Here is a 27,000-nt window from a genome sequence, read left to right on the forward strand (position 1 = left end):
AAATACTGAAAATTATCGAAAATGTTCGTTAAACAAAATAATGAACTTTGAGAGTTTTGAAATGTTTTCACTTATTCTTTACCGATTGTCACAAGACAAATGAAAGTATCAAGTTTTGTTTGAATTGAAATGTGGAACTTTTTTTTTTCAATGAATAATTGTTCATGTACAATATCAACACATTTGTATAAATTACAATTGAATCCATGTCATGTCTTATACCGAAGATCAGAGGATTTGTGAAATTAGGCAATATGATTGGAAAAAATTCAGTGGATTCTTTGAGATGCATTTCAACTGAAAAAATGGATTTAAAACCTCTCTTTTTTAGCAAATTATGAATAATATAATACAGTCGAATCACGTTATAACGAACTCCAAGAGACCGGAGAAATCAATTTGTAATAACGCAATTTCGTTATAAAGGAATTATAGATTTTTACGTGGTTCCCATGTAAAGTTATCTGGAGGGTTAAAACAGTTTTCGTTAAAACGGAATTTTTTTTCCCTACAACGGTATTCGTCTCTATATAATTTTTCGAGAATGAAAAAAATAAAATAAAAGAGGAAGCGAGAAAATAACTGCAATCGGCATTACTCAACGATAACGGGGGTTAATAGAAATATATATTCAATATTCATTACTTGGAAGTCATGTTAAAATAGTATTTCATGATTACGATAGCGCGTTAGAGGTAGAGGCATGGTGTGGGAATCATAGGGGCAAATCCCATCTAATCAGAGTTTGAACCCGAACTGCACAGCACATTTTTTATTACAATCGAATCCCGTTATAATGAACTACAAAAGACCGAAGAGAAATCACTTCGTTACAGAGAATTTTCGTTATAAAGGAATTCCAGGTTTTTGGATTGTTCCTATACAAACTTATCTGGGGGATTAGAAATGTCTTCGTTACAACGAGATTTTCGCCATAACGGTATTCGTTAAAACGGGATTCTACTGTATTTCTCCTCGAATAGCGTAATCTATCTTCACAAAGTAGAGGTAATTGTATATGGTAATTTTGTGTGACGTCATTTTTGAAGTTTCCAAAATGGACATATCGACCATTTTCATGACATCATTTTTGTTGTGTGTGTGTGTGAGACATTTTATCATTTCTCAAAAACGTTTTTATTGACGTCAGGTGACAACTTGGGGCGAAGCGATGTTCTGGAGACCCCACACTTGGCTGGAAGGACCTACCTAACAATTTACATGCTCGCCCTGAAAAAGAATCATAGTACTAGAGCTCATTATCATGAGCCCCCGGACCGTGCGAGGGTAAGCCCCTGGGCCGGTTCTGGACATTTTTCAAGTGTAAGCGAATAACATTTTGGAGATAAAAAAGCGCCCCCTTCAGTTGGCACCCTAAAAAAAATCGGCCCCTTCAGTTGGTGCTTTCTGTGACCACGTAGTTTGGTGGCCCTGGTAGGTCGATGCATTAGGAATGCCTTATTTGCAATTAGTATTCGTTTGAATTTATTAATTATTTAATCATCATTCACAGAATTAACTGTTTTCCGGTTGTGCATAAGTAACTAATTGTCTTCGAAAGTGGTAATCATTGAGTTTCAATCAATTTTTTTAGAGATTATTGGATAATGTGGAATCAGAGGCATCGAAGTGAAGAAAACATTTGAGGGGCTGAAAGTTGCTGGTCGTCCTGTATATACGGGACTCATGCGCGTACGCAGGAGGAAGGTGCATTGCTATTTCAGAAATTATTGGGGCTTCAGCCAGCACCTCCTCTCTCTAGGAGGTGCTAGTTCAGCTCTTTTACAAAATTTATTGGAGGGGGGGGGGCACAAATGGCCTCAGCCCTAGGTTCCGGCGCCTATGAATAGAATTGTCATTATACCACATTATACAGGGTGTCCTGTAAGTCCTAATTCGGCTTTTATCTCATCAACTGTTCATCGTAGAAGTGTGGTTATAGTTTAAAAAATGTTCAAAAAATGTATTATACAAAAATGATACAAAAATGTATCAGTTTCGAAATCGAAAATACAGTGTGTCATAAAATTAAAAAATATATATTTTTATACGGTTTATATTTTTATGCGGCCGAATTAGGGCTTACAAGGCATCCTGCATATTTATTGCCCTTTCAATTGATACTGACTGAGTTAAACGGTTTGAAGAAATTGATTGAAGCTTCCTGATTGGTCAACATTCCAGGGTTACGTCTCCGTCTTCTTCGAGGTATTGTGGTGGTCAACATACGAAGACGCGTCCCCTGCAGAAAGGATTGCAGTTCGATAATGTGAGGTTTGTATAGGCCTATAATTCATCTTTATATTCAAAATCTTTCTGAATAAATGCAATTTCACGATGATGAGATGAATAATAATTATTTAAGACAACCAGCTTTTAATTACCGAAAATAATCTTGTTCGGATTATGACAAAAGTGATTTCAGTAAGGTGTTATTACCAACCTTATGAATTTTTATAGCTACTAATATTCAGAGATATACAGTGTCCCGTAAGTCCCAATTCGGCCTTTATCTCATCAACCGTTCGTTGTAGAGGCATGGTTCCAGTTTAAAAAATGTTCAAAATGTGTTCAGAAATCACCCCACCATTTCTTTGAGAGTTAAAATACAGTGTGTGTCACAAAAAAAAAATAATCTGAATTTTTATACGGTTGCCCGTCCTCTACCTTCCAATTAAAAAGGTGTTGCCCTGTCTCTCCTGAGGCCAAAAAAAAAAAATTCACGTTTCTAAGTTTTCTATCCGCTGAATATGTTTGAATTCAAAAATAACAGAAGAGATGGGAAGGAACAGCATAGATGAGGAAAAGAAGCGTTGTTCGTTAGTTCATGCCGCTCTTTCCCAGCTTTTCTCAGTTTTTCGAATTCAAATATCTAATCAAATATTGAAAACTAATTCAGTTAAAAACATGAAATTTTTTTTTATTGGGGTTCAGAAGAGACAGGGCAACAACTTTATATTTGGAAGTTGGAGGGACGGGGGAACCATATGAAAGTTTTGATTTTTTTTACTTTGTGACACACTGTATTTTCACACTTTAAACTGGCAAAGGGTGACTGCTAAACACATTTCGAGAATTTTTTTTCAATTGGAACCATACCTCTACACACAAACGGTTGATGAGATAAAGGATGAATTAGGACTTTCACAGGGCACCCTGTATTTTTCAACATGCAGTTTTCCTTTTGGTTTTCCATTTACTCAACTTATATTGACATCATTTCATTTCAGAATGCCGACTCATTCGATCGGGTGAGTTTTAAGTCTTTATTTTGATATTAATTACAGCATTTATATGAACTGCTGCATTTTTTTTATTCTAACACCACAACACACACACCGTACCATGCAATGCAAAATGAAAATACAAATAAATACAAATACAAGTGAAAGAACACAACAAAAAACAATAAATACACTATCCAGCTCTTAGGGACCAACTTGGTCCGTCCTAGAGCGTAAAAAGATTTCTGTACATATAATAAACAGCACGCTCTTGATTCATTTCAGTTATTGAAAGCTTTTCTGTGTGAAGTTCAATATTTAAAAAAAAACACAAATATTAATTAAGTCTTGATCAATTTTGATGAAAATTTTTCTACTCTTCTATAGCAATTTTTTAAAAATTGTGTGGATGTATTGACCTCACAACTCCCACCCCCCCCCCCACTCTTTCCGGCTATAAGAAAATTCTCTTGGACTCGCTTACAACGAACGTGGATGTTACGAATTTCATTGAAGTTTTTCATTTCCCGTGAATTTCGTATTGCCTGTGTATGCTTATCAAGCCGGTACGTAGTTCGCATATGTCAAATATTTTCGCCGTTCTTTTCGACTTTGTTTTAAGCTGGTCAGAATGTATGTATTAGCTTTAACCTATGAAAGGTGAGTTTTAACCCCTTCAGATCCTGTACGCACAAAAAAACATGGAGGTTACTTTCACTCGCTATAGATACTGTTAATATTACTTTTTTTTTTTAACTTCAAGGGTCGTGGGAGTTATACCGCTGAAGTCAGGGCTCCCCAACAGCCCCCCCCCCCCTAAAGAAGAGGATTTTTACAGTGTTGAGTGTTCGCTGAACTGTCTGAGGTCTGAAAGAGTTATGTGTAGATGTAGTTATGTGTATGAGCCTACGAATTTCACTGGCACCATAGTGGTGGTCGGCTGCAGTTGGTTTTATGTGGTTCTCAACTTCCAGGCGCGAATGCGAGCCGATCTCACGGTTAAAAAGTCCCGCCACAGAGAGCAACAGGCCTACAACGGTACAAATCTTCAATTATTACACTTCACTCATAGTTCAAAAACATAGGGTGGGCAAAAAGTCCGTAAAAACTTTAAAAATTCATGAAAACCGGAAAAATAACTGAAATGAAAACGGTTTGCAGAGTTAGTAAGCATTGCTAAGTCACGGGAATTTTTTTGACACGAAAAAAAAACTAATAAAGCCGATAGGTGGCGCTGACGTACGCAAGTCAAAGAAAAGATACGCAAATAGAATGCCTCCAAATCGTTTATTACAGCAGTATGTGTTCCACATGACCATCACTACCACATGGGATAACACATTGCAGGCGAGTAACAAATCCAGCAACGGCAGAGTGCAGCAGATCCACATACACGGTTTATAACGGTGAACTGGTTGTGGTTTAGGAGCGTAAGTTCTTATAACCGTCTCATTTGCAAATTTCCACTGAAATCGCTCCTACCAGCGCCATCTATCTGCTATTTTTGAATTATTTTTTTCCTGTCTTAAAAAAAATCCCGTGACCTAGCGATGCTAATCCTGCAAACCGTTTCTTATTTCTGTTATTTTTCTGGTTTTTATGAATTTTTAAAGTTTCTACGGACTTTTTGCCCACCCTGTAAATGGAAGATGGCAGCACTATAAAGTACATTACACAGAAACAAACTTCACGTTAGGTTCGAGCATACCAACATGTATCAATTCGTTAGAGGTTCCGCACAGGAATATGGACGAGGTGCATGTGTGGTTTAGTAGTAGTTAGCCTAGGAATTTGTGTCTATAGAAAACATGTGTGCAGGTGTTGCAACCTATTTATCAATCTACATTAGAATCCCGTTTTAACGAATACCGTTACAGCGAAAATCTCGTTTTAACGGACACATTTCTAATCCCTCAGATAAGTTTACATAGGAACAATCAAAACAACCTGGAATTCCTTTACAACGAAAATTCGTTGTAACAAAGTGATTACTCCGGTCTTTTTTGGAGTTCGTTATAACGGGATTCGACTGTAGTGTAGAGTGAAAGTAATGTGTTGAAATAACTCAGACTGTTTTTATTATAGTTTGCATTTGTTATTCTGCAAAACTAAATCCTCTTTTTCAAGTACTAATTGAAAAACCGTTCTGCAATTTTAGTTTTTACATAATGTTTATCCCGAATAATATGCATTTGAAGGTCCGCTATTTACTCTGTAAAAACATGGAGCGACCTATTTAGATTTTCTTGAATATTTTGCAGTTATTTCTACTCATTACATCTTTCTATCGTTATTTGTTGTTTGCAGTCATTCTAAGCTTGTCAAGGAAGAAACTACTGGTCAGGTATATAGAAAAGCAACGGAACCAACCAAGATCCGATGCAAAAAGTGTAAAACTCCGTAAGTTCTCATGAATGCATTCCGTAAATAATTACTTTAATTACTATTGACCTTTTGTCAACCACGCAGAAACATTTGTAGCACTCGGCTGTAACGACACGTTGGCTATAACGTCAGTAAGTGGCGTTCATACCCCCCGTATCTCCACCTATGTTTGAGCTTCACGTCAAATGTGAATTTATCGGCCAGTGTATATTCGTTATGGGTACAGCCTAAATCGGTTATAATGACCGCGGCTGTAACGACACGTTGGCTATAACGTCAGTAAGTGGCGTTCTGGACTGTTTCCCACAGAGAAATAATGTTAATGAACCTTGCTTATAACGTCGATGAAAAGCAACTACGTCAGATATAACGACAAATTTTCGTCACTTTTGTTTTTGTTTCAATGAAGTTTTCCCCAGAAATTCCTAGGATTAGGACTGACCACGTTCAATTAATTTTCATCTATTTATACTTGAAAATTGAAAAAAAAAAGAAGATTTATTACATATTTATTGATGTTCCGACATGATCCCAATACAAAAAACATTTCCGCTTTTTGCCATTCCGACTTTTTTAAAATTAAAATATCCCTTTTTTTTTCCAACGAATCTTGCTCGAATCCCTAACTAAAATCAGGAATGCGAGTAATTTGCGTAATTTGTAAATTGTGTTGTAATGAATATGACTATAAATATTCATCTCACATATTTGTCAAAGTTAAATTTTTCCCGTGAAATACATTTTAATAGACTTGCCGTAGCAATGTATTTCCCACCAGGGGTTATTTATGAGCAATAATTGGCGATTTCGCTGACATTTGGTGACATGTTTGATGAAAATCGGCGATGTCGGGTATTAATTTCCCAATTTCTCGTATTTTTCTCTATGGAATGAGGTCACCCCTAATCATAAAGAAACTGATTGCCTCTGACTTCGTCAAAAAAAAGGTCTTAAAAACATCAACCTCGGTTATAACGACAAAATTTCGTGTTTTTATTGATATACAGCACAACACATTTTTTAATGGTAACAACTCTTTTACGGGCGAATAATAATTTCTCAGGTCTATTTAATTAAAGTATGCGTTTCAAACCCCTGCTTAACGATGTACGGACGGATTTTCTTTCCCCCCCCCCCACCCCCAACCGGTGTCCGCAAAAGAGCGGCTTTAATGTATTTCTATGATGAGTGATATGTTGACAAGTGCGTCTTTATGATTTGTTTAATGCTTTATTTAAATTGACTTGATTAACTTAAATTGTTAGAGTTTCAAGTATATATATATAACTGTGTTTATATGTGTTTTTTGATCGATCGTCATTTCAGGTTGCCATGTATAGTTTTCACTGACACCAAGCAAAGATAATCACACACAGGAAAAAGAATGTATAGTCAAGAGGGAAAGCCTCCAATTTTTATGGAACTTGGAATAAAGCGTTTAGAGTCGTACCCTTTTTCTTGATCGAATAGGCTTATGTTCATTTTATATGCGTAATTTTTCTGTTCTTTTTTTTCTAATTTGAAGTGGAGTAAATTCTGCGCGTGAGTCTCCTCCATTTTTTCCTTTTTTCTGGAATCCTTGCACAAGAAGCAGGGCCGCAACTCAGGAGGGGGGGGGGGAAGCAATTGGTTGTAGGGAGCACAGGGCACCACAGCAGAAGAGAGGAGCGAAAATTTCACCCTTTAACATCTCTTTCAATATTACGGGGTGGGGGTCACCGAAATGCTTGCTTGCCCAGGCTGGCCAAGCATCTAGTTGTGACTCTGACTAGAAGTATTGTCCTACAGTCATAAAAAAACCAAGTATTTTTTTATTCATGAAATTTGTGGGTGATTAAAATTTTCAAATACCGTAAAAGAAATGATTTTTGTATAGGCATAATGTATGTGAAAATCGTGCACAACCAAATCGCACAGTTAAAGCTTTGATCATAGTCCCCACATTCTGGAGCAGGGCCCCTATGCTAGGATATTTGACGGGTCCCCAAACCAGAGTTTTCACAGACCCTTCTATAGTGAATTTATCGCATGGGGGGGGGGGGGAAGAAAATATTTTCTTGCTCCAGATCTGGAGCCCTGTCAGCCCGTGTATAACAATATCGTGTAAGTAATTAAATTTTCTGCCACAACCTGAATTCGGGTCCACCCTAATAGCATTCTGGGTTCCACGAGTTTACCATAATTTATGTTGATTATCCACTTTTTGTTTTGCTAGAAGCCGTCAAAAGTACCCTCTAATGATATAATCAGATTCAGGTTCTTCAAGCGGTGGCGAATCCCCGAGGGTGTGTATTTTTAACTAGTGGGTTGTCAAACTGTAAAGCTCAGTGGAGCTAGGACCATATCTTGGTGTGCCCCCCCTCCCGCTTCCCCTTGACATGATCTCACTTTCCTCGTAAATTTACAATGTACAAGATTCATCCGAGTTTCCAATGTACAAGATTATCCGGAATTGAGCCACGTCAGCCTCGAGCGTAACTTTCACTTCCGTTTTTGATAGATCCTTGAGCCAGGGCCGTCTTAAGAACATCACGGGGCCCCCGGGCCAGAGGGGAGTGGTAGAAAGGGACAACTGGGCTCCGGGCGGCCGAATTTAGAGGCATAACATTATAGTGTCCACCCATTGGTGGGAACAAAAACACCGTTAGAAACTTATCGAATTTAGAAGGGGGGTGGGGAGGAATGTTTGTCCCTGGTGGCAAAACAACACAAAAACCTCAGTTACGCGACCTTGGCTCCGGGTTAAAAACCACCGATGCGTTTCATCAACGAATTATCACAATTAATAATTATGAATAATTAAGTTTCATCCATCGTTTTTTGAAGAGAAAAAAAAAGTTGTTTGAATATAGGTTTTTTGGTTCGAGTTGACGTGGTTTGAAAATTCCGCGTAAACATGCGCGTACTATCGTGACCTACGTCAGTGACATCATTTTCGAAGGTCACAGTACTATGCGTTGTCTGTGGAACTGGAACTAATAATGCCATCTACTAATAGGTATGAAAACTGCCAAGCGTCGCTACAAAGCAACAAAAACATAATCTCAGCGCACATGGAAACGTCCTCTACACTTGTCAACACAAGATTCATCGAAAGACTTTTTATTGGTGGAGATGAAGATTACAAGGAAGAAAACTCATCACTGCCCCCACGGGGACTCAAACCCCGGTTTCTCGCTTGCCGGACGAGTGCTCTACCATCTAAGCTAGCCATCTGGTTGGCCTATGTCATTCACGAGCTATTAGTTGGTTGTTGACGCCGTCCATGTACGGTGCCTTTCAACATATATATATATATACGATCTAATGTTGAAACATTCTATCTGCTTTCATAGATTAGATGGTAGAGCACTCGTCCGACAAGCGAGAGACCGGGGTTCGAGTACCCGTGGGGGGCAGTGATGAATTTTCTTCCTCGTAATCTTCATCTCCACAAATAACTGCGCTAACATTCTTGTGACACCGGAACTACTACTGCCGTCTTTTGATAGCTGAGACAAATGAAAACTCTCGAAGTACCAATAGAGAACAGCACAACTGACTATTTGGACGGGACGTATGGTCAAACTTTGAATAACTATGCTAGTTATCTCTCCCCAAAGCTGTATAAATAGGCTGACCATATTTCCTCGAGAGAAATACGGGACATTGAGATTCCAATTACGGGAAAATACGGGACATCGCCAATTATCGCCAAAAATGACGCCAAAACCAAGCAAAGTTGCCAAATATTGTTAAAATTACGGTAAAATCACAATGGCGGGAAATGAAACGTTACTGCAAGTTGTGTGGATTAAAATGAATTTCACGAAAAAAACGTTCACCAAGACAAATGTGGGAGATAAATATTCTCATTTATAGTTGTAATTATCATAATATAGTTTATTAGTTGAAAAATAATTTCAATCTTTGACTTCAATAAAGAATAAAAATTCAAGTAAGCGTCGTGCAAAATACGGGAAAAACCGGGACACTTTTGCGAAAAAGTCGGGACGACCAAAAATACAGAAAATAGCGGGACTGTCCCGGGAAATACGGGACGTATGGTCACCCTATGTATAAAGATCTCTCGAGCCGCTTTGTCTCTCCCTCTCGTCTGCCTCTCCTTTGTTGTTAGAACTTGAGTTGGTAATAACCTGTAAGTGTAAACATGGCCACTGCCGTATTTCGTATACAGCCCAATATTGGTAAGTATAATTATAGATTAAAAATATCCTCTAAGTTAGAATTTTTGCCATGCGATAAAGCTATTGATTCGTTAAAGTCGTATACAGCTGTAGATGCGTATCAACAGGGGTCTATTCAGCCAAAATTTATGTCAGTTTTCCGGATCCTCCACAGAATTCCGGATCTGTAAAACGGATCCTCCACAGAATTCCGGATCTGAAAAACGGATCCTTCACAAAAAAAACCAGATTAATTAATGGAACCATAAATTTAACATTTCTTTTGTGATAATCTAATTAGATTATTTCGCTTCCCACAAAGTCACTTGTTTGTTTACTAAATTAATAACCCTTTCCATAGATATATATATTTACAAAAACAGGACCCTGAAGAAAAGTCTGGAGAGACCCCTGATCATTCTACATTTCCATTATGCGAAAGCCATATGTGTTCATATTTGTGTTTTCAATCGCCCTATAGGTTGCTGTAGGCCACTCGGGCTGCAAACGGTCCATCATTATAGTAACAGTTCGATACCGGATGAAAATGATCCCAGGAGAGTTTATCCCACCGTGTCCTCGGAAACTGCCGGTATCAAGCAAGGAACCGGTGGAAGATCGTCGTTCACTGGCAAAGTCGCTACAATATTTGGAGCCACTGGATTTCTCGGGAGAGCAGTCGTTAACCAAATGGGTTTGTAATCATTATTTACTCGTTGAATGAATTTTTTTAAATCACTGGTTCGATTGTGATAATACAGTAGTGTACCAACACCACCTATAGAATTAGGCTGCGCAAAGCTCGGGATGTCACTGAAGGCCATCTCACCTACAGCCATTAAATATAGCAAGCCGACGCAGGCACCATCGTTACCCTTATTTTGAAGTATATCCAATGACTCTATCTGAGATAGCCTCCTTCAGTGATGTCACAATTGACATCAGTGTGTGCGCCATTCAGTGACGTCATTTGTGCGGAGGCCTTCTTCTATATGTGGTATTGAGTGTACCAGACCCTGCAATGATATAATTATTTAATTGTCACATTTCACCCGCAATTCAAAACATAGACATCAGCACAAGCTTCACATAAAACCACTCTTGAACGCCCATCCACATAAGAGTATTTAGGCACTTCCGAGGGCTATGAACAGGGTGTCTGCAATGGAAAGTACACGAATGGAAAATTCACAAAACAAGGAAAAAGAAAAAAGAATGGATACAGTAAGGTTTTGACGATTTTTTTCACACTCAGTATTAGATGTATGTGCACACGAACTGTCAAAGCTCGGATCTGTATAATAGTACTTTGGGAATGAGGTACTGGCTCTTCAATGAATTCCTAGTATACAATATAAGTTAGTGTTGTTTGGCGCCTTCTTTATTGCCAGACCTGATTCTGCGCTGTTGGCTGGAGTTATTGGCAGGGTGGTAGGAACACAGAATAATACTTGAAAGAAGGATAATTTTGGTTAAGTAGTAGAAAATTTGAAAATGAAAGGTAAGCAGCGGTTGAAACAACAGGAAAAAAAAGAGAAAAATCTAAGCACCAACTGAATACAGCATATTTTGACATGAATACTTATTTTACATCATCAGATGATACTGAGAGCATTCTCGAGAAGTTGCGTGGCGAAATTCTTTAAACGCTCATATCTCACGAAGTACACAATGCGAGTCGAAAGCAATGGTATTGCCAGATGCACATTGTGAAGGTGCATTCAATGATATTACTCCCGTGTCGATATCTCTTCCCATCTGGCACCAGGTTCGCTGACCTAAATTTGTAACAAATTGTTTTCCGCTATATCTGGTGCAGTTCACAACGAAAATGTATGACATTGGTATCGTTTTTTAGATTCCCCAAAAACAAAACCAATGACAATGACATAACTTTATTGTGTCAGTAGGCCTACCCCACTCAATTCAAGGCACAAAAAATGTGTTTATATCAAAACTTGCGACAGTTGAATTTTCTTTCCCCCCCCCCCCCGAATTAATCTTCATCAGCCAGCTGTTGAATAAACTTTCGTTGAGAGTACTAATTGGATGATTATTTTACGGTTTTAGAAGTGTGTAAAATTTACTGGCTCACAGTATCAATTTATATTTTAAAGTTTCTTCATATTTTGTTTTTAAATTGAATTAGGCAAAATCGGTACTCAGTTGGTTTTACCGTACAGAGGGAGTGAATATGAAGTTAGAAGATTGAGGTTAGCTGGAGATCTCGGACAAACATATTTTCAGGTGATTTGAATTGTTTCATTTTGATTTTCTTTAATGTTCATAAGTATTATTGTTAAGGTAAGTATGATTAATCACAGTGATTATGCATAATCAGCTATTATTTATGATCATCCCTGTAAGTTTGATAAATTTTCTTTCATTTATTACTTCTACTGTGATTATGCATAATTTCCAAATGAAGTTGGTAAATTTATTAACCTAAAAAAAAAATATCGCTTCGTTTTTTACTAGAATTAAAGTGGGTGCACTGCTCATGTTTTGCCGCAAAAATTAAATTAAATTGAAATAAGTGTGAAGAAAATGCAAAAATGAAATAATCAGATCAAACTTGTTGGACTTCTTACATGGTAGCCCAGGTTGACAAGATACTCGTCTAAAGTTCTAAAGGTGGTTTAGACGTGACACAACTTCTATACCCGATTTGTCCTTGTCAGAAACTTTTCTGATGGGTGGGGTACAACAGAAATATTCACAACATCACCCCCCACAGAAAAAATTGCTACCACAGGGTCTCGCACTGAGGAGTTAGCTCACCAACATTTCTGTGAGTATAAATAAAAGGCAAAAATGTTGAACGCTACTGTTCATTATTAGCAATAAGATGTAAGAAAGAAATAAATAAAATGTGGGTCTCGGTTTAATTAGTCCTCGTGTGCAGAAAATGATCACTTAATCAAATATTTCCCGTATGTGCTAGAAATTATTATTGGACGGTTGGTAACCGCCCAATAATTACGCAGGTGATTCCTTGTGAGAAACTAATATGGAAAAGTGTTTGTTTTCAGTTTTTTGATTCGACCCATAATTAATGAGTTATAACACTTTAAACATTGATCAGATCACTTCCAAATCCTGCCAAATTCACCAAACACATACAACTTGGCGTTTTTGAAACTGGATATCAATGGTATATAACCTTAAAAAGAAATCAAGAAAAAGCAAATGTAATTTATTCCCCTCTCTTGTGTGTGTGTGCACACTTTCAAATTTTTACGCAGTCGTTGTACTCAAAATTGAAAATGTTTTGGCTTTGAGCAATGTCTATGTTCATTTGATTTGTCTCGTTTAAATGAATAAAGTATCACTGACAACTTCAAAATGAAATTTTTTTTCCAGTTTCCGAAGATTTGCATGTTGCTTCCATGCAGTGCGGTCTTAATGCATGGCTCCCATCCGGACACCTCAAAAGAAGAGAAGGCTCATGAAAATTAGATGTAGTTGAAATTTCGGAGGAGCATACATGTAAATTATCCTTTTAGAGCCTCAGAAAAGTTACTTGACCTGTGAGCATGGTGCTCATAAGATGGCCCTGTGTCCATGACCTCCCACATGGGTGGGGCTGATAGGGCTATAGGGGTGATTATCATAATTTTTTTCCCATGCTATAAATTCATCACAAAATGACCCTTCTAGGGGCTATTATGGACTCCTATTGTGAGGTCCCGGGTTCGAACCCCACCGGGACCACAGTGGTGGTCAACTGAAGTTGGTTATATGTGGTTCCCGAATTTGAGGCTTGAATGAGAACCGATCTCCACTTTAAAAAGTCTAACCACACAGAGCAACAAATCTACAAACGGTACAAATGTAATTCAATCATTACACTTCACTCACTTTACTTCTGAAATATAGATAGCAGCACTGAAAAATCAGACACAACAATAGATACACACTCAGACTGTTAGGTAACAGTACTTACACTTCCGGCACAACTCACTAGGTAGTAAATTGTCTATATATGGCGATAGACCTGAGTTGTGCTCAGTTTGAAAGAAAGGAAGTCTAGGGACCATGCCCCAGATGTGGGCACCATGGTGTTCCGCTGCTTCGGATTGTAATTCTGCAACATAATTAACTTGATCAACACAATAAGCTTCTTGAATGAAATCTATCACAGTTCCGAATTGTCACAATGAAGTCTAACAAATAGTTTAAAATTTTTATGTAATCTCATGTATGTTAGGCATGTATATGAAGCAATACTCAAAAACCGATATTTCAAGAACAAACAGTAAAGACGTGCTTTCATTTTGAAATTTGAGAGCTTAAGGGGGGGGGGGGAAAGCATGATTTTTTGGGAAAGGCATTAAGAAACGTGAAATATATGAGAGCATCTCATACGGGTGGAAAAGTTAAAAATGATAAGAACAGTGAGAACCTAAAGTTCATCTCTGCTAAGAATGACCCATTCCACTGCCCCACCCCCCTCTATAAATACACATACTAAAGAAACATGAATGCAAGCCGATCTCCCCATTAAAAAGTCTCACCGCAGAGAGCAACAGGCCTACATCGGTAAAAATCTAAACATTACACTTCACTCATAGTTCGAAAAATATGTGGTAGATGGCAGCATTATACTAACCATTACACAGGAACAAGCTTCACGTTAGGTTCACAACATGGACACACACATTCCAACATGTAGCAATCCATTAGAAGCAATGCAGAGGAATATGGATGAGGTACGGGTGTGGTTTAGTAGCCTGAAAAAACTTCATCTGAATAAAATGACCAATTTCTGCATGAATCATGTAGGCTGAAATAAATTTCAAACTCATCAAAATCTTGTAAAGAGGTAAAGTAAAAATTTGTTATTATTTCAGCGCAATAAAAATCAATTGTAGTCACAAAGAAATAAAAAATCCTTATTCCAACATTATTTATTTCGTATGATAATGTGACTCGATGAATAATGAATAGGAAAATACTGAAACTACACTACTTATTTTTAATATGTCCATTCATAAAACAATTATTTTGATTAAAAGTGTTTGATTTATATAATCGTTGTTATTATTGTACTATCTCCACCAGCCACCTTTGGCAAGCTACCATTTTTAAATTCTTCATTGAAACTTTTCATGCGTAACAGTTTCAATGAAATTTTTAAATAACTCAAAAAACATTGTTCTGTTTTATTGATCAACATTTAATGTGATCAAAGCGACAGCATGTAAAAAAAAAAATTGTGCAGTAAACACTATGCACCGTCCCTCAAAAAATTTGACTCAATAGTGAAGGAGAACAAATTGGTACAACATTTTGGGAAAACAATTTTTTCCATAGATCTCTTTTGGCTAACGCTTTACAAATGTGGTGATAAATTTGCCAGTATGGTAAGATGAATGTGATGACAAGGTTAATATCACTCTACATGAAAGGGAAAAAGTGCCAGTCATAAAAAAACAAAACTGACCTTGGCCTCTAACAGGATTAAATATTTCAGTTCATTTTCAAAAACCCTGCAACCCTCTGCTGAGGAAGAATTTTTACTTTCGTTGGTTGTTTAGCTCGTAACCAATGGTTATAAAAATGATGTGCCACCAAAATTCAAATTAAATATTCATCTCATCCTAAAGTGGAAAACACTTTTCTGTATTAGTTTTTTACTAGGAATTATGCGTGTAATTATTGGGCGGTCAATTGCCACCACCCTGTAAGTAAATAGTGGTATATATTCTTCCGTTATAATCATACCACCTGCGCCTTTTCTGTTTTGGCCAATTTTTGCCTCGTGTTTAGTGTTAGATATTTTCTTTAGTGTAATGTCCATAAATTCCTTTTTTTTAAACATGGTGCATGGAAAGAAACAAGCCAAAAATTAGACAATTCTGTGTCGAACGTATTTGATATGATTATAATGGAAGAGTACCGTGTAAATATGATTAATTCAAAGACTTTATCAAACTTGCCAAAATGGTTGGACTAATGATAGGTGATTATTCATAACTATTGACAGTTATGAATAATCACCAGATTTATCACATTTACAGTAACATTATCATCATAAAATGGGAGTTGTGATGTCAGCAGTGATGATTCATATTATCTTGATAGGCCTTGTATTTTATTTTTTGTTTTGTTTTACCACTTTTTTTCTTCTAAATTCTAGCATTATAATTTGAAAGATGAAGACTCTTTGTACAAGGCTATGAAACATTCACACATTGTGATTAATCTCATAGGAAGAAATTTTGAGACAAAGTGAGTATTCAACTTTGTTTTTCATCCTTTCAGACTTACTGTTTCAACAGAACCGTTAGTTTGAGGACCGGAACATATCTAAAAACTCAATTCAAGAGAAATTGGAAAAGAAAAACTTTCTTATATTTTTTTAGAAAAAAAAATTTTGCATAAAATTTGTCATATTAGTGGAAACAATATCCCGTTTTCATTTGCTGTTGGTATTAATTTGCTGCACCAATCATGTTTGGTTCTCTCATTATCAGGTGTCCCAGTCCTGTCATTTGGGGGGGGGGGGGGGCAGGGCTCGTCTGACTTTTGAAAATATAGTAAAAATGGTATATATATATAAATACTTGGGGGGTATGAATACATACCATTTTTACTATATTACATGTACTCAATGATGTATATATATAAATATATATACATCATTGAGTACATGTCCTTTGCCCCACTCCCCCTGGAAAAAGTTGAAATGACGGTCCTGAGGTGGCCTTCATTCACTTCGAATGGATGATTCAGTTTATGTTATCTTGAATCATATTTGTTATTATTTTTGGTGGGTAGATGACCTGAATTATTGACTGTAAGATAGGTATTTTAAAGTTGCCGCATATTAGTGCCGGCTCTCATTGAAACAGCCAAGAGTGCTTGATAGTTGTGATTGATTTTATACCAGTCGATTATAAATACACTCTATTTCTAAAATTTGGTGTCCTTTTTGGAGTTTAGACATTTTCTCGAATTTCTAGAAACATACTAAGCAAGTCATTTTAAAATTTTGGTTGCATGAACCCTATGCTTGTACTCCCAATTTCCAGTGAAAATTTTGTCACAAGTGAATTTAAGAGATCGAGAAAAAATTAAATGAGAAAAGAAAGGTTTTTGATCAACTTTGTATGACAAAAAAAAAAACTGTAAATGATTTGAACTTTAACAAAATATTGTGCTAACATTTCGCAATACTTGTGTGCATTTTCGTGAGAATATCACATATTGACGAAGATATAAGTGTTTTATATAAAAATTTCAATTTTTCCAATTGCACGTTTTTTGCATCACATATTATTTCATTCAATTTCCTTGCATTTTCTGCACTTACCCGATTAAAAATCTAATGAAAATTAAGGCTGAGAATCAATAAAAATTTTTAACTGGTTAATCAAAACTTTTTAATAGATTAATTGACCGATTAATCGAATATTCTTAGTGACCATATAACATTAATAGATGCTATAAAAATGTAATTTATTTATTTCACTCACCTAGTTCGTTAGATGTAAACAAATATAGGAAAAGGCTACGAAATTAAGGCTGCCTGCTTCAAGCAATTTAATATGCCAAAAAACTTGCAATTTCTTCACTTGGATCTTGTAATTTTTTTAACGGTTATTTTTTGCTATTATTCACAGATTTTGAAACTTCTTTCGATTATACTGTGTTGCTTGTTTTCCTAGAAACTCCTCTTGAATGGTACTTGCGAGATGAGCTGACAGTTCCAAGAATAAGAAAAAATACTGTTCACACATAATGGAGACAATAAATTTTGGTCACGTCTTCTAAAACTCTAATTAAACTAAATTTGAAATCATCAGTTTTCATTGAATTAAATTTGATCAAAATATTGATTCAAACATTTTTAAATATAGTCACTTATACAAAATATTCTGTATAGAACATGATTTATAAGACATCTGATCGGTTTTTTTTCACACAAAAAAAATCAAGTTGATTCAAAAACTTTTACTAAAAATTTTAACTGTGATTAACAATTGATCGATTAATCAGACCAGCCCTTACTTATATCTCATTAAATAAGAAATTTTCACATTCTAAATTCCTACACAAGATGTCTCATGTGTGGTGCCCACTTTTCTGTAAATGTCATAAAAATTGGTCGAAAGCTCCACATGTTATAAGCAAAAAAATTTGATGAAAATTGAAATTGTTTACAAAAAATTTAATATCCTCATGAATACGTGCTATTCTCACGAAAATGCACATAAGTATTACACAAAGTTAGTGCAATATTTTGTGAAATTTACAAATCATTTGCAGTTTTTTATCATACAGGGTTGATCAAAAACATTTTTTTTTCTTATTTAATTTTTTCTCAATCTCCTAAATGCACTCATGATTAAATTTTCACTGGAAATTGTGAGTACAAGTATAGGGCTCACATGACCAAAATTTCAGAAGGATTTGCCCAGTGTTTTTCTAGAAATTTCATAAAATGTATTGACTCCAACAAGGACACCTACTTTTGATATTATCGTGTATGAGACTCAGAGAACAATCAATTCCTTGTGATTTGCCCCTCCTGTTGGAAAAATTTGTATGTGCTAATAAACAACTGTTACATTTTTGGAATGCTTACATCTTACCTCATTTTCACACTCTTGTATTATTTCATTAGCTGCACATAATGCCAAAACTAGTAGGTGGTCACAATGATGTGACTTCAATGTGTATTTTCTATATAAATTGGTTTATAACTCATATAACTCAAATTTTTAATATTACAAAGCAATATCAACTGCTAGAACTTCAAATTTTCACTGCATATAGCCTGTAAAAAAGTTACAGCAATTATAGAGGAAAAACATATTATTTTGAATAGTTTCTTCTCTCTAGAGCTTGACAGAATTTTATAATTAATTTTAATTAAAATGTATTGTGTATATGTATTACATGAATTTATTTCCTTCATTCAGGAATTTCACTTTTGAGGATGTCCATGTCACTGGGGCAAGGAATATAGCTCGCATTGCTCGTGAATGTGGCGCAGAAATTTTAGTGCACGTATCGTCGCTCAACGCCTGTGAACATCCCAAGCCAATTATACTCAAGAAAGGCTCTCAATTCTTGGCTTCAAAAGTTTGTATTTTTGATACTATGTTTGAGGAGATACATTTCTTTTATAATACTTTTCTAGATATTGTAATGTACATTTCCTAAATGTTAAAATTATTTCTACTTGCATCACACATTTATGATACTATAATTTCCTGCTTATAATCTGCAGATGAAAATTTCATTCACCATTAACAAAATCTTAAGATGTGGCTAGGGTTGTTAATCTTTTTTAGAAAATATGCAGATGTATGTAATCTTTACTAAAAGTTCTAATTTTTTTTCAACATATAATCCACAGTTTATTTTGCCATTCAAGGCCATTAAGGAACCCTTGCCTTTGTCGTCTAGGGTGCTTGGAGTTCTTCACAAATTATAGTTTGTATCACTCGCAAAAAGGGGTAAAAGATGCAGTAGCAAATAAAGGAATAGAGTATTTTCTTCCTGCACCCTGTGGTTACCTTGAGGGTGAGGAGAATACAAATATGCATTTCTTAAAATTTTTTGTCTGTTTCTCGAAAGACATTAATATTATAGTAGTCTTACTCTCTTCTTATGTGGCAAACACCAGAAAACTTTCTTTACCAAACTATGTTCTTGACTGCTTCGAAATATCACTAAATTATAGTTTAGAAAAGTTTCAGAAAGCTTAATTTAATTGTTATAATTACCCGATAACAATTTGTAGGAAATGTCATTTGTATTACGTGGTAATCTATTATGAAGACACAGTTCAGTCTATTTGTCATATCTTCATTGAAATTTTTTATTTTTAGAAATAAATTTATTCATGATAAACAATTTCATTTTACATTCCCTTGTAATAGTCCCCCCCACCCCATACTGATATTAAGGATAATTGATATAGGAATAAGACTGGAAACTTTAGTAATTTTTGATGCATTTATGTGTTGTAAGGTATCTTATCTTTTTGTTTGGATTTTTTCTCTGTCACCATTTCTATAATTCATGTAAATTCACAATGTATTTTGAATCAAGTTATAGTTATGATAATAAATTAATCTTTTTAGTGGCGAGGAGAGCAAGCTGTCAGGGAGGAATTTCCCAAGGCAATAATATTTAGGCCTTCTGATATGTTTGGGCTTCAGGATAACTTCTGTTACTACTATGCTCGATCGAGTGAGTTTATTTTTTGTGCATTATACTGCTAGAAAAATTAACTACAATTTATTATGTGTTATGAAATTAGGATGTTATGCTAATTTCATAAAGTTTTAATGTCTGGGTGCCTTTTAGCATAAACCAGGTTGTGGTACCACAGTTTCAGTGATGTACATGCAAAGCTAGCAAAGATCCTATTGCAAAGTAGTGAATGCAAAAAAATAAAATGTGTTTCTCTCTGAATTAAAATGAGAAATCTGCCTATGCAATAGCTGAAGTTTAAATATTTCAAAGGAGAAAATGGCAATCATGACATAAATAACATGATTACATACCATTTGAATTTTAAATTTACTCCATGGAATTAGTCTATGAATATTTTATATTAGCAGCAACTAATAAATTAATTTTCAACATGAAAAGCCACATAAATCTTTTTTATTTTTAAAGCAAGTCATCTCATTTTAGTAAATTTTTTCTGATGACTGGCATAAGGTATAGCTGCTGCATGTTTGAAGGATATTTGTCATAGTTGAAATAAAAGTTTAATATTCTGTTCATTAATTTTTATTAAGGTCTCAAAAGAATCAAACAATCTCTCTCATCACTCAGTCACTATTTTTTATTCAAATATGTTTCTTGCCCAACTCTAATGGAAATAATTTCATTTTTTATCATCCACCGGTGAAACCAGTCTAAAGGGAACACGGTATAAGACAGAAGCCTGTCTTGAACGGAATGAAAATATTGTAACACCCCCTATATATATTATCAGTGCTTTAATATACCTTTATAAAACTGAAACCCATCTAAAATGGATTATTATTTTTGTCTTTCAACATTCCATTTCATACAGGATCCATTGCAGTGTTTCCCAAAATGGGTAATATCACCCCCAATGGGTGATGGAACTGTCCAGGAGGGCGATGGAAGCTATGGGCCTAACATGGGATCTTATGGGGTTGCTTGAGTTGGGGAGGGGGTGGTGAGAGAGAAGAATTCCGAAGAAAGGGGCAATGGAACAAAATGTTTCTGTAACTATGATCCATTGTGTCACAAGTATAATTCCCTCAGCTTAATGTTATTGTGTCGGTCATTTTTCTTATGTTTTTGGGATATCATCAACGTGGCGATGTGATTTTTGAATTGGAGGTGATGCTCTAAATGAAAATTTAGTCTAACAGAAAAATTGTCGAATTCAATTTAGGCTGTGGGGTTAAATATTTAGTAACACATTTGTCTCCTTGGAATTCCTTGTTTTGTATCTGGCATCATATTGCTAGAAAAATTAACTACAGTTTATTATTTTATAGGACGTAGAACATGGCGACCAATATCAATATGGAATAATGGTATTGGTACAGTCAAACAGCCCGTCTTTGTCTCAGATGTTGCGAAAGGTATCAGAATAGCTGCCTATGATCCCTATGCTGCTGGGTTTACATTTCAAGCCATTGGGTATGATCACAAATTTATGAATATTTATATTTGTGGAAATTTAGTAAAGAATATTTGAAATACAGTCGTTTGAAATTTCACTTACATGTTCCCAGCATTAGTGGGCATGCCAGAAGCTCGAGGGACAGAAGCTTTTTGAATGGTGGTGTCTGATACATGTTCCCAGCATTCTGGGAAAAGCTAGGTTTAATAATAATCACAATAAACCTATTCATTTAGCCAATTCAGTGAATTTTTAAAATAAAGATATTTTTACGAATTTTTTAGAATCTGTGACTCAAATTTCCCTGCCTTGCTGGAAAATATGGGTATTTCTGGCATGCTGGTCTCCCTTGCTGTTTCCCGTCATGTCGACGCGGATGTGGGAAATATGACATATTTAATATTACTTTTGACGAGAACTTAATGTACTGATCTAATTTCAAGTTAAAACATTGTTACAGTAAGGATAAAATTCATAATTAAGGGAGGATTAAAAAAAAACTGCATGATATAGGCAAATTTTTCAAAATTTTTAGGCAAGGTGCTTTCTCCTGCTATAATGCTGCTATAATTATCATTTCCCAGTTTTTATTTACATTACATATTCACTTTTTTCTCTCTCATCTGTAGGCCTCATAGATATGAACTGTCTGAACTAATTGATTGGTTCTTTAGAGTAATGATGAAGTACAAAGAAGATTTCTACTTTAAATTTGACATGCGTTATGACATCAGTATGTGGTAAGTTACTTCATTTGGAAATTGAACATTTTTATTTCATGTTTTCATATGTAAGGTAGAAAATTATTGGTGCTGATAATGTTTACCGTGGAAAATTTATGTTACAATATATATTTTATACATATCTTATATTTTTTTCCTGCGTCGTGCAGCTTAAATGGTTTCTTATTTTGTTCACAGGATTCGCATATTGTTTTCTGAGATGTTTTTCACCAGATCTCGATATTTGTCATGGGAGCGAATTGAGAGGGTATGGTTTACTAATTTAATTAATTACTAATTTACTATAATGGTTTAACATAGTGCTTAAAGTAAAATTAATTTTTGTGTGTGTATGGCACCAGAAAATTTTAAGATATGCTTAACATTTTGCTCCTGTGCAGTATAACCTCATAGGTGAAAAGGAAGTAGAGGGGAAACACACTCTCTCCTCTGTGTCAGATATTGAGAATCTCAATTAATAAAAACAGTCATTGTTAAATCTATTTTGTCTGATGATAGCTTTTATCAATACATATCCTGCTTTTTCCAATTCTGTGATATTTCTGAAACATTTCGAGCCAACCATGGCTTGCTGAGAATGACTTGTCTCTACCCAGTCTTTTATTCAAGATCATTGTCTTTCACAGGCATAACCAGGCATAACAGGGCCTGCTGTGTGGAGCAAACAAGAACTACTTTTCATTCCTTTGACATCATTTCTCTCTACAAGTTGTCATCTGGGGGGCTATAGCTGTTAGCTAAGCTAAGAGGTTGCCCATGCACAGTCCTATTCAGCGCATATGTACGTTCTAAGGAAAGAAAATCTCAGTCCTCTGTAGCTTAACGGTAGCAGTACTTGTCTGGACTGTGAAGTGTTGGCAGTATGATTCCCTGCAGAAGCATGTAAATTTTCTTCATTTCCGCTTGGTATCATCTTACATATTTGATTCCCAAATTTGAGGCACGAATGCAAGCTGATCTCCCAATTAAACAGTCTCACCAAAAAGAGCAGCAGGCCTACTGTGGTAAAATTGTCAATTATTACACTTCACTCATAGTTTTAAAAACAGATAGTAGCACTATATTAGTTATATTATAGTAGCAAGTATTACACAGAAACAAACTTCACGTCATTTTCACAATATGACACGCACATCCCAACGTTCCAATTCTTTAGAAGTTTTGCAAAGGAATTTGGACACGGTGCATGTGTGGTTTAGTAGTAGTAGTCTTCCATACTTTGCATGAACAGTGAAGAGTAACATCCCCTTTCTCTCTAAAAACTACTACTACACAGTCAAATCCCGTTTTAACAAATACTGTTATAGTGAAAATCTTGTTTTAATGAACACTTTTATAATCCTTCAAATAAGTTTACATAGGAAAAATGCAAACACCTGGAATTCTTTTATAACGAAATTTCATTATAATGAAGTGATTTCTCCGGTTTCTTGGAGTTCGTTATAACAGGATTTTTTTGGTCAGCGTGAGACTTACATTTTTGCTTGCTGTTGTTTCCAGTCTCTGAGGATCATTTTTCTCTACCACTTATACAGTATTCAACAGTAAGTTTTCTTAATCCACAAATTTTCTAGTCTTTCAATTGCGGTCATTGACACCAAGTAGACTTTCATTAATTACTGGAACTCATGATTCTACTAAAGTGAAGAGGTAATGTGATCAGCTGATCTCGGTCTGGCTTTCCATGGTCCAAGTGCTTTTATTAATAAAGGCTTTCATTTGATTGAGGTTGGATTATGAAGAATTTTATTCTGCATATCGACTTGTGCTCATTCTGACACACATACAAACAAAAGCTAACAGTTTAAGGTTTCGTTAAAATCTTTTAACACAATCTTTCTTAAATATTTCTTTTATTCTATTCTGGTTTTTATTGTTTTTCTCTATAAAAATACAGTCAAACACATTTAATACAAGATTACAATTTGTGTGATAATCTAAAGCCTTTCTGTATATATGTTTGGCTATTTAATTGCGCTATGAATGTTTTGCTTTTTATGGGTACTGAAGTAAGAAATTCAGTTGATACAAGTTATAATATGGAAGAAATTGGGAAAAATGATATTAAATATAGTTGAACTCAATCATTTTTCAAAAGTACAAAAGTCTGACATTTGTTTGTTTTAGTCATTACACATAAAATTTGTGACAGGAATGAAAATGTGAGATTTAATATGTAACACATGATCAATGCTATGTTGATGTATGCATATTGTGTCTGATTGATAATAATTTAGTTCGTAAAAGAAAAATTGTTTCAACATTCTTTCATATAGGAAAGCGTGACAGATGATGTTCATTCAGAATTACCTACACTAGAAGACCTTGGAATAGAGCTTACGAAGCTGGAATCTAAGATATTCTATTTGTTGAAGATTTTCAGAGCTCATGCATACAAGGATCCATTGTTGAAAGAATACATCAGGCCTGTAGAACCAGCACCATTAGCCACAGGTTGATTATTATCCAATGCATGCGAGAAAGAGAAAAAAGTATGTTTTTTTGTAACGGTTTTGATCATTGTTTTTGTTTCGTTTTGTTTTTATAATTTAAGCTTTGCAATTAAGATTTCTGAATAGAAAGTTATGAATCTTGTTGAGAAGCTGAGGGCTGCTGAGCTTGTACTCGTACGTTTGTTTAGCTTGACTTGTAGTTTTTCATCATGATTCACAGTGATTGAAATCATTGTGGAGGATGCACTACTGGTCCAAATGACAACAACTTTGGACCAATCGGTAGGCAGAATAGAATCACGTAAGTTTATAAAAAAAAAATATATCAGTCTTATGTTCCATAAGTCAACAACAAATTGATGTGTCGATTCTGAAGCTTAGTGCCATAGCAAAGTGAATGCTATAGAAAATTAAAAAAAAACCAATATCCCCCCCCCTTTAATTTATTTTTACTTGTACCAGACTTTATTTTCTGTATGCATTACAGGAATATGCTAAATGCACTAGTGGAGGGCTCTCAAACTTTTTCAACCTGCAGCACCCCTTTCCCCTAATCAACGTTCATCTGTGGCTTCCCAGAGCAGTTTCTGGAAGAGTCTCTTTGAAAAACCTTTCTCAGGGGCATTGATGAAGGTTAGTGGGGCTGAGTTTGAGAATCCCTGCACTAGTGGTTTATTTTGTGATTTCACATACATGAGGAGGAAACATTTAAGATTATTTCGAAAGTTTCTGGAAAGTTTGACATATTTATGAGACACTGCCCATGTAAATTTGAAGCAAAATGTTCAAGGAGAGTATTCCTGTATGTGCCTTAGCTGTCTAGATATGCATTTAACCATAAAAGTTTTTGTTTTATGTGTCCTACTGTTGAAGTGAATGCAATATAGTGAAATGTGTATTTTGATATTCATTTGTATTCCATTATGTTCTAGGTCAGTTACGATTATGATACAGTGATGCCTAAAATGAACAGTGTATTATAGATTAGTGGTAAAGCATGGAGCGCTCATTCTTTGTTCTTCAATGATCAATGCAGTGTTGATTGAAATATAAAAAAAATATTTGTATTGCAACAGTGATGAATAAATCATTGCTGCTTGTTTTTGTTCCAGATAATGTTTTTTGTGTTGTATCTTTTTTTAAATTGTTTTTTTGTGACATAATTTATTGAGAAATTCGGACTTTTATCTAAAAAAAATAAAAAACAGGCTAAGTCCCGTTGAAGTATATTATGTTCACCGAAGCACCTCTTGCGACCAATTTTATATTCGTGAAGTTTTGATTGAAACAAATTAAACTGCCATGCCCAAGTTGGATTTAATCCTCTATGGTTCACCCCCCCTATTAAACCATATTGAATTTTTTTTTTAATGTGTATGTGAATGGGTGCTGTTAGCATATTTTTGATTGAAACAATACTTGTTTAAAAAAAACAGTAATTTAATTAATTAGAGTGGGTTGTTTTAATTTACTAAAAATGACTAATTAACCACTTTACAATCAAGGACGTGATATTGCATCCAAACCCCTGTGGAATACACTTGAAAAAGCTCTCTCTGTGTTTTCTTTCCTCTCCTCATCATTGCGAGCCTTTGTTGTAACCTTAAGAAGTTTTTTTACCTTCCTTTTATTTCTATACAATTATTAGTGATTCCCCTCATATACAGGCTAGGCAAAAAGTCATAAAAACCAGAAAAATAACCGAAATAAAAAACGGTTTGCAGGGTTAGCATCGCTAGGTCACGGGAATTTTTTTAAGACAGGAAAAAACAGCCGATAAGTGGCGCTGACGTACACAAGTCAAAGAAAATATACGTAAATAACGAACAGAATGCCTACAAATCGTTTATTACAACAGTATGTGTTCCACATGACCACTACCACATGGGACAATGTACATGGTACCACACTGCAGGCGAGTCACAAATCCAGCAATGACAGAGTGCAGCAAGTTCACGTACACAGTTTATAACGGTGAACTGGTTGTGGATTAGGAGCGTGTAAGTTCTTATAACCATCTCATTCGCATATTTCCACCGAAGTCGCTCGTACCAGTGCCACCTATCGGCTGTTTGAGTTTTTTTCCTGTCTTAAAAAAATTCCCGTGATCTAGCGATGCACCCTAACCCTTGCAAATCGTCTTTTATTTCGGTTATTTTTCCGGTTTTTATTCATTCTAGAATTTTCTATGCCCACCATGTATGACGTATCCTTGTATTATATACAGATAAGGGTACAGGTAGGGTGAGGGTGAAAAGAGAAATCTATTTTGTATACCTACTTCATCTCATATCTCTATCCTCTCTGTCTTATCTGTTGCACATTTTCCCTCTCATTTGTTTTTTCCGTTCCTTTTATTTTTTCCTTCACCCTTTTCTAACATGCGGTTGGATTAGG

The 27,000-nt window shown here is 35.4% G+C and overlaps 1 protein-coding gene across 1 annotated transcript; it reads left to right on the top strand.

The window, feature by feature from the left end:
• Window positions 1-9,713: 9,713 nt before the first annotated feature.
• On the top strand, window positions 9,714-25,719 carry ND-39 (NADH:ubiquinone oxidoreductase subunit 39). The gene is made up of 11 exons (XM_089241070.1): window positions 9,714-9,796; window positions 10,257-10,469; window positions 11,925-12,022; window positions 15,918-16,009; window positions 18,706-18,868; window positions 19,876-19,984; window positions 21,280-21,424; window positions 22,037-22,147; window positions 22,328-22,397; window positions 24,427-24,642; window positions 25,536-25,719. Exons 1-10 carry the CDS (start codon window positions 9,760-9,762, stop codon window positions 24,607-24,609), a joined length of 1,221 nt encoding a protein of 406 aa, XP_089097196.1. The 5' UTR covers window positions 9,714-9,759; the 3' UTR covers window positions 24,610-24,642; window positions 25,536-25,719.
• The last annotated feature ends 1,281 nt before the right edge of the window (window positions 25,720-27,000 follow it).

Source organism: Pholcus phalangioides, unplaced genomic scaffold (assembly GCF_987345545.1).
Source record: "Pholcus phalangioides strain wild (caught in Gottingen) unplaced genomic scaffold, Ppha-v1.0 ptg000013l_1, whole genome shotgun sequence".
Lineage (NCBI taxonomy): Eukaryota > Metazoa > Arthropoda > Arachnida > Araneae > Pholcidae > Pholcus > Pholcus phalangioides.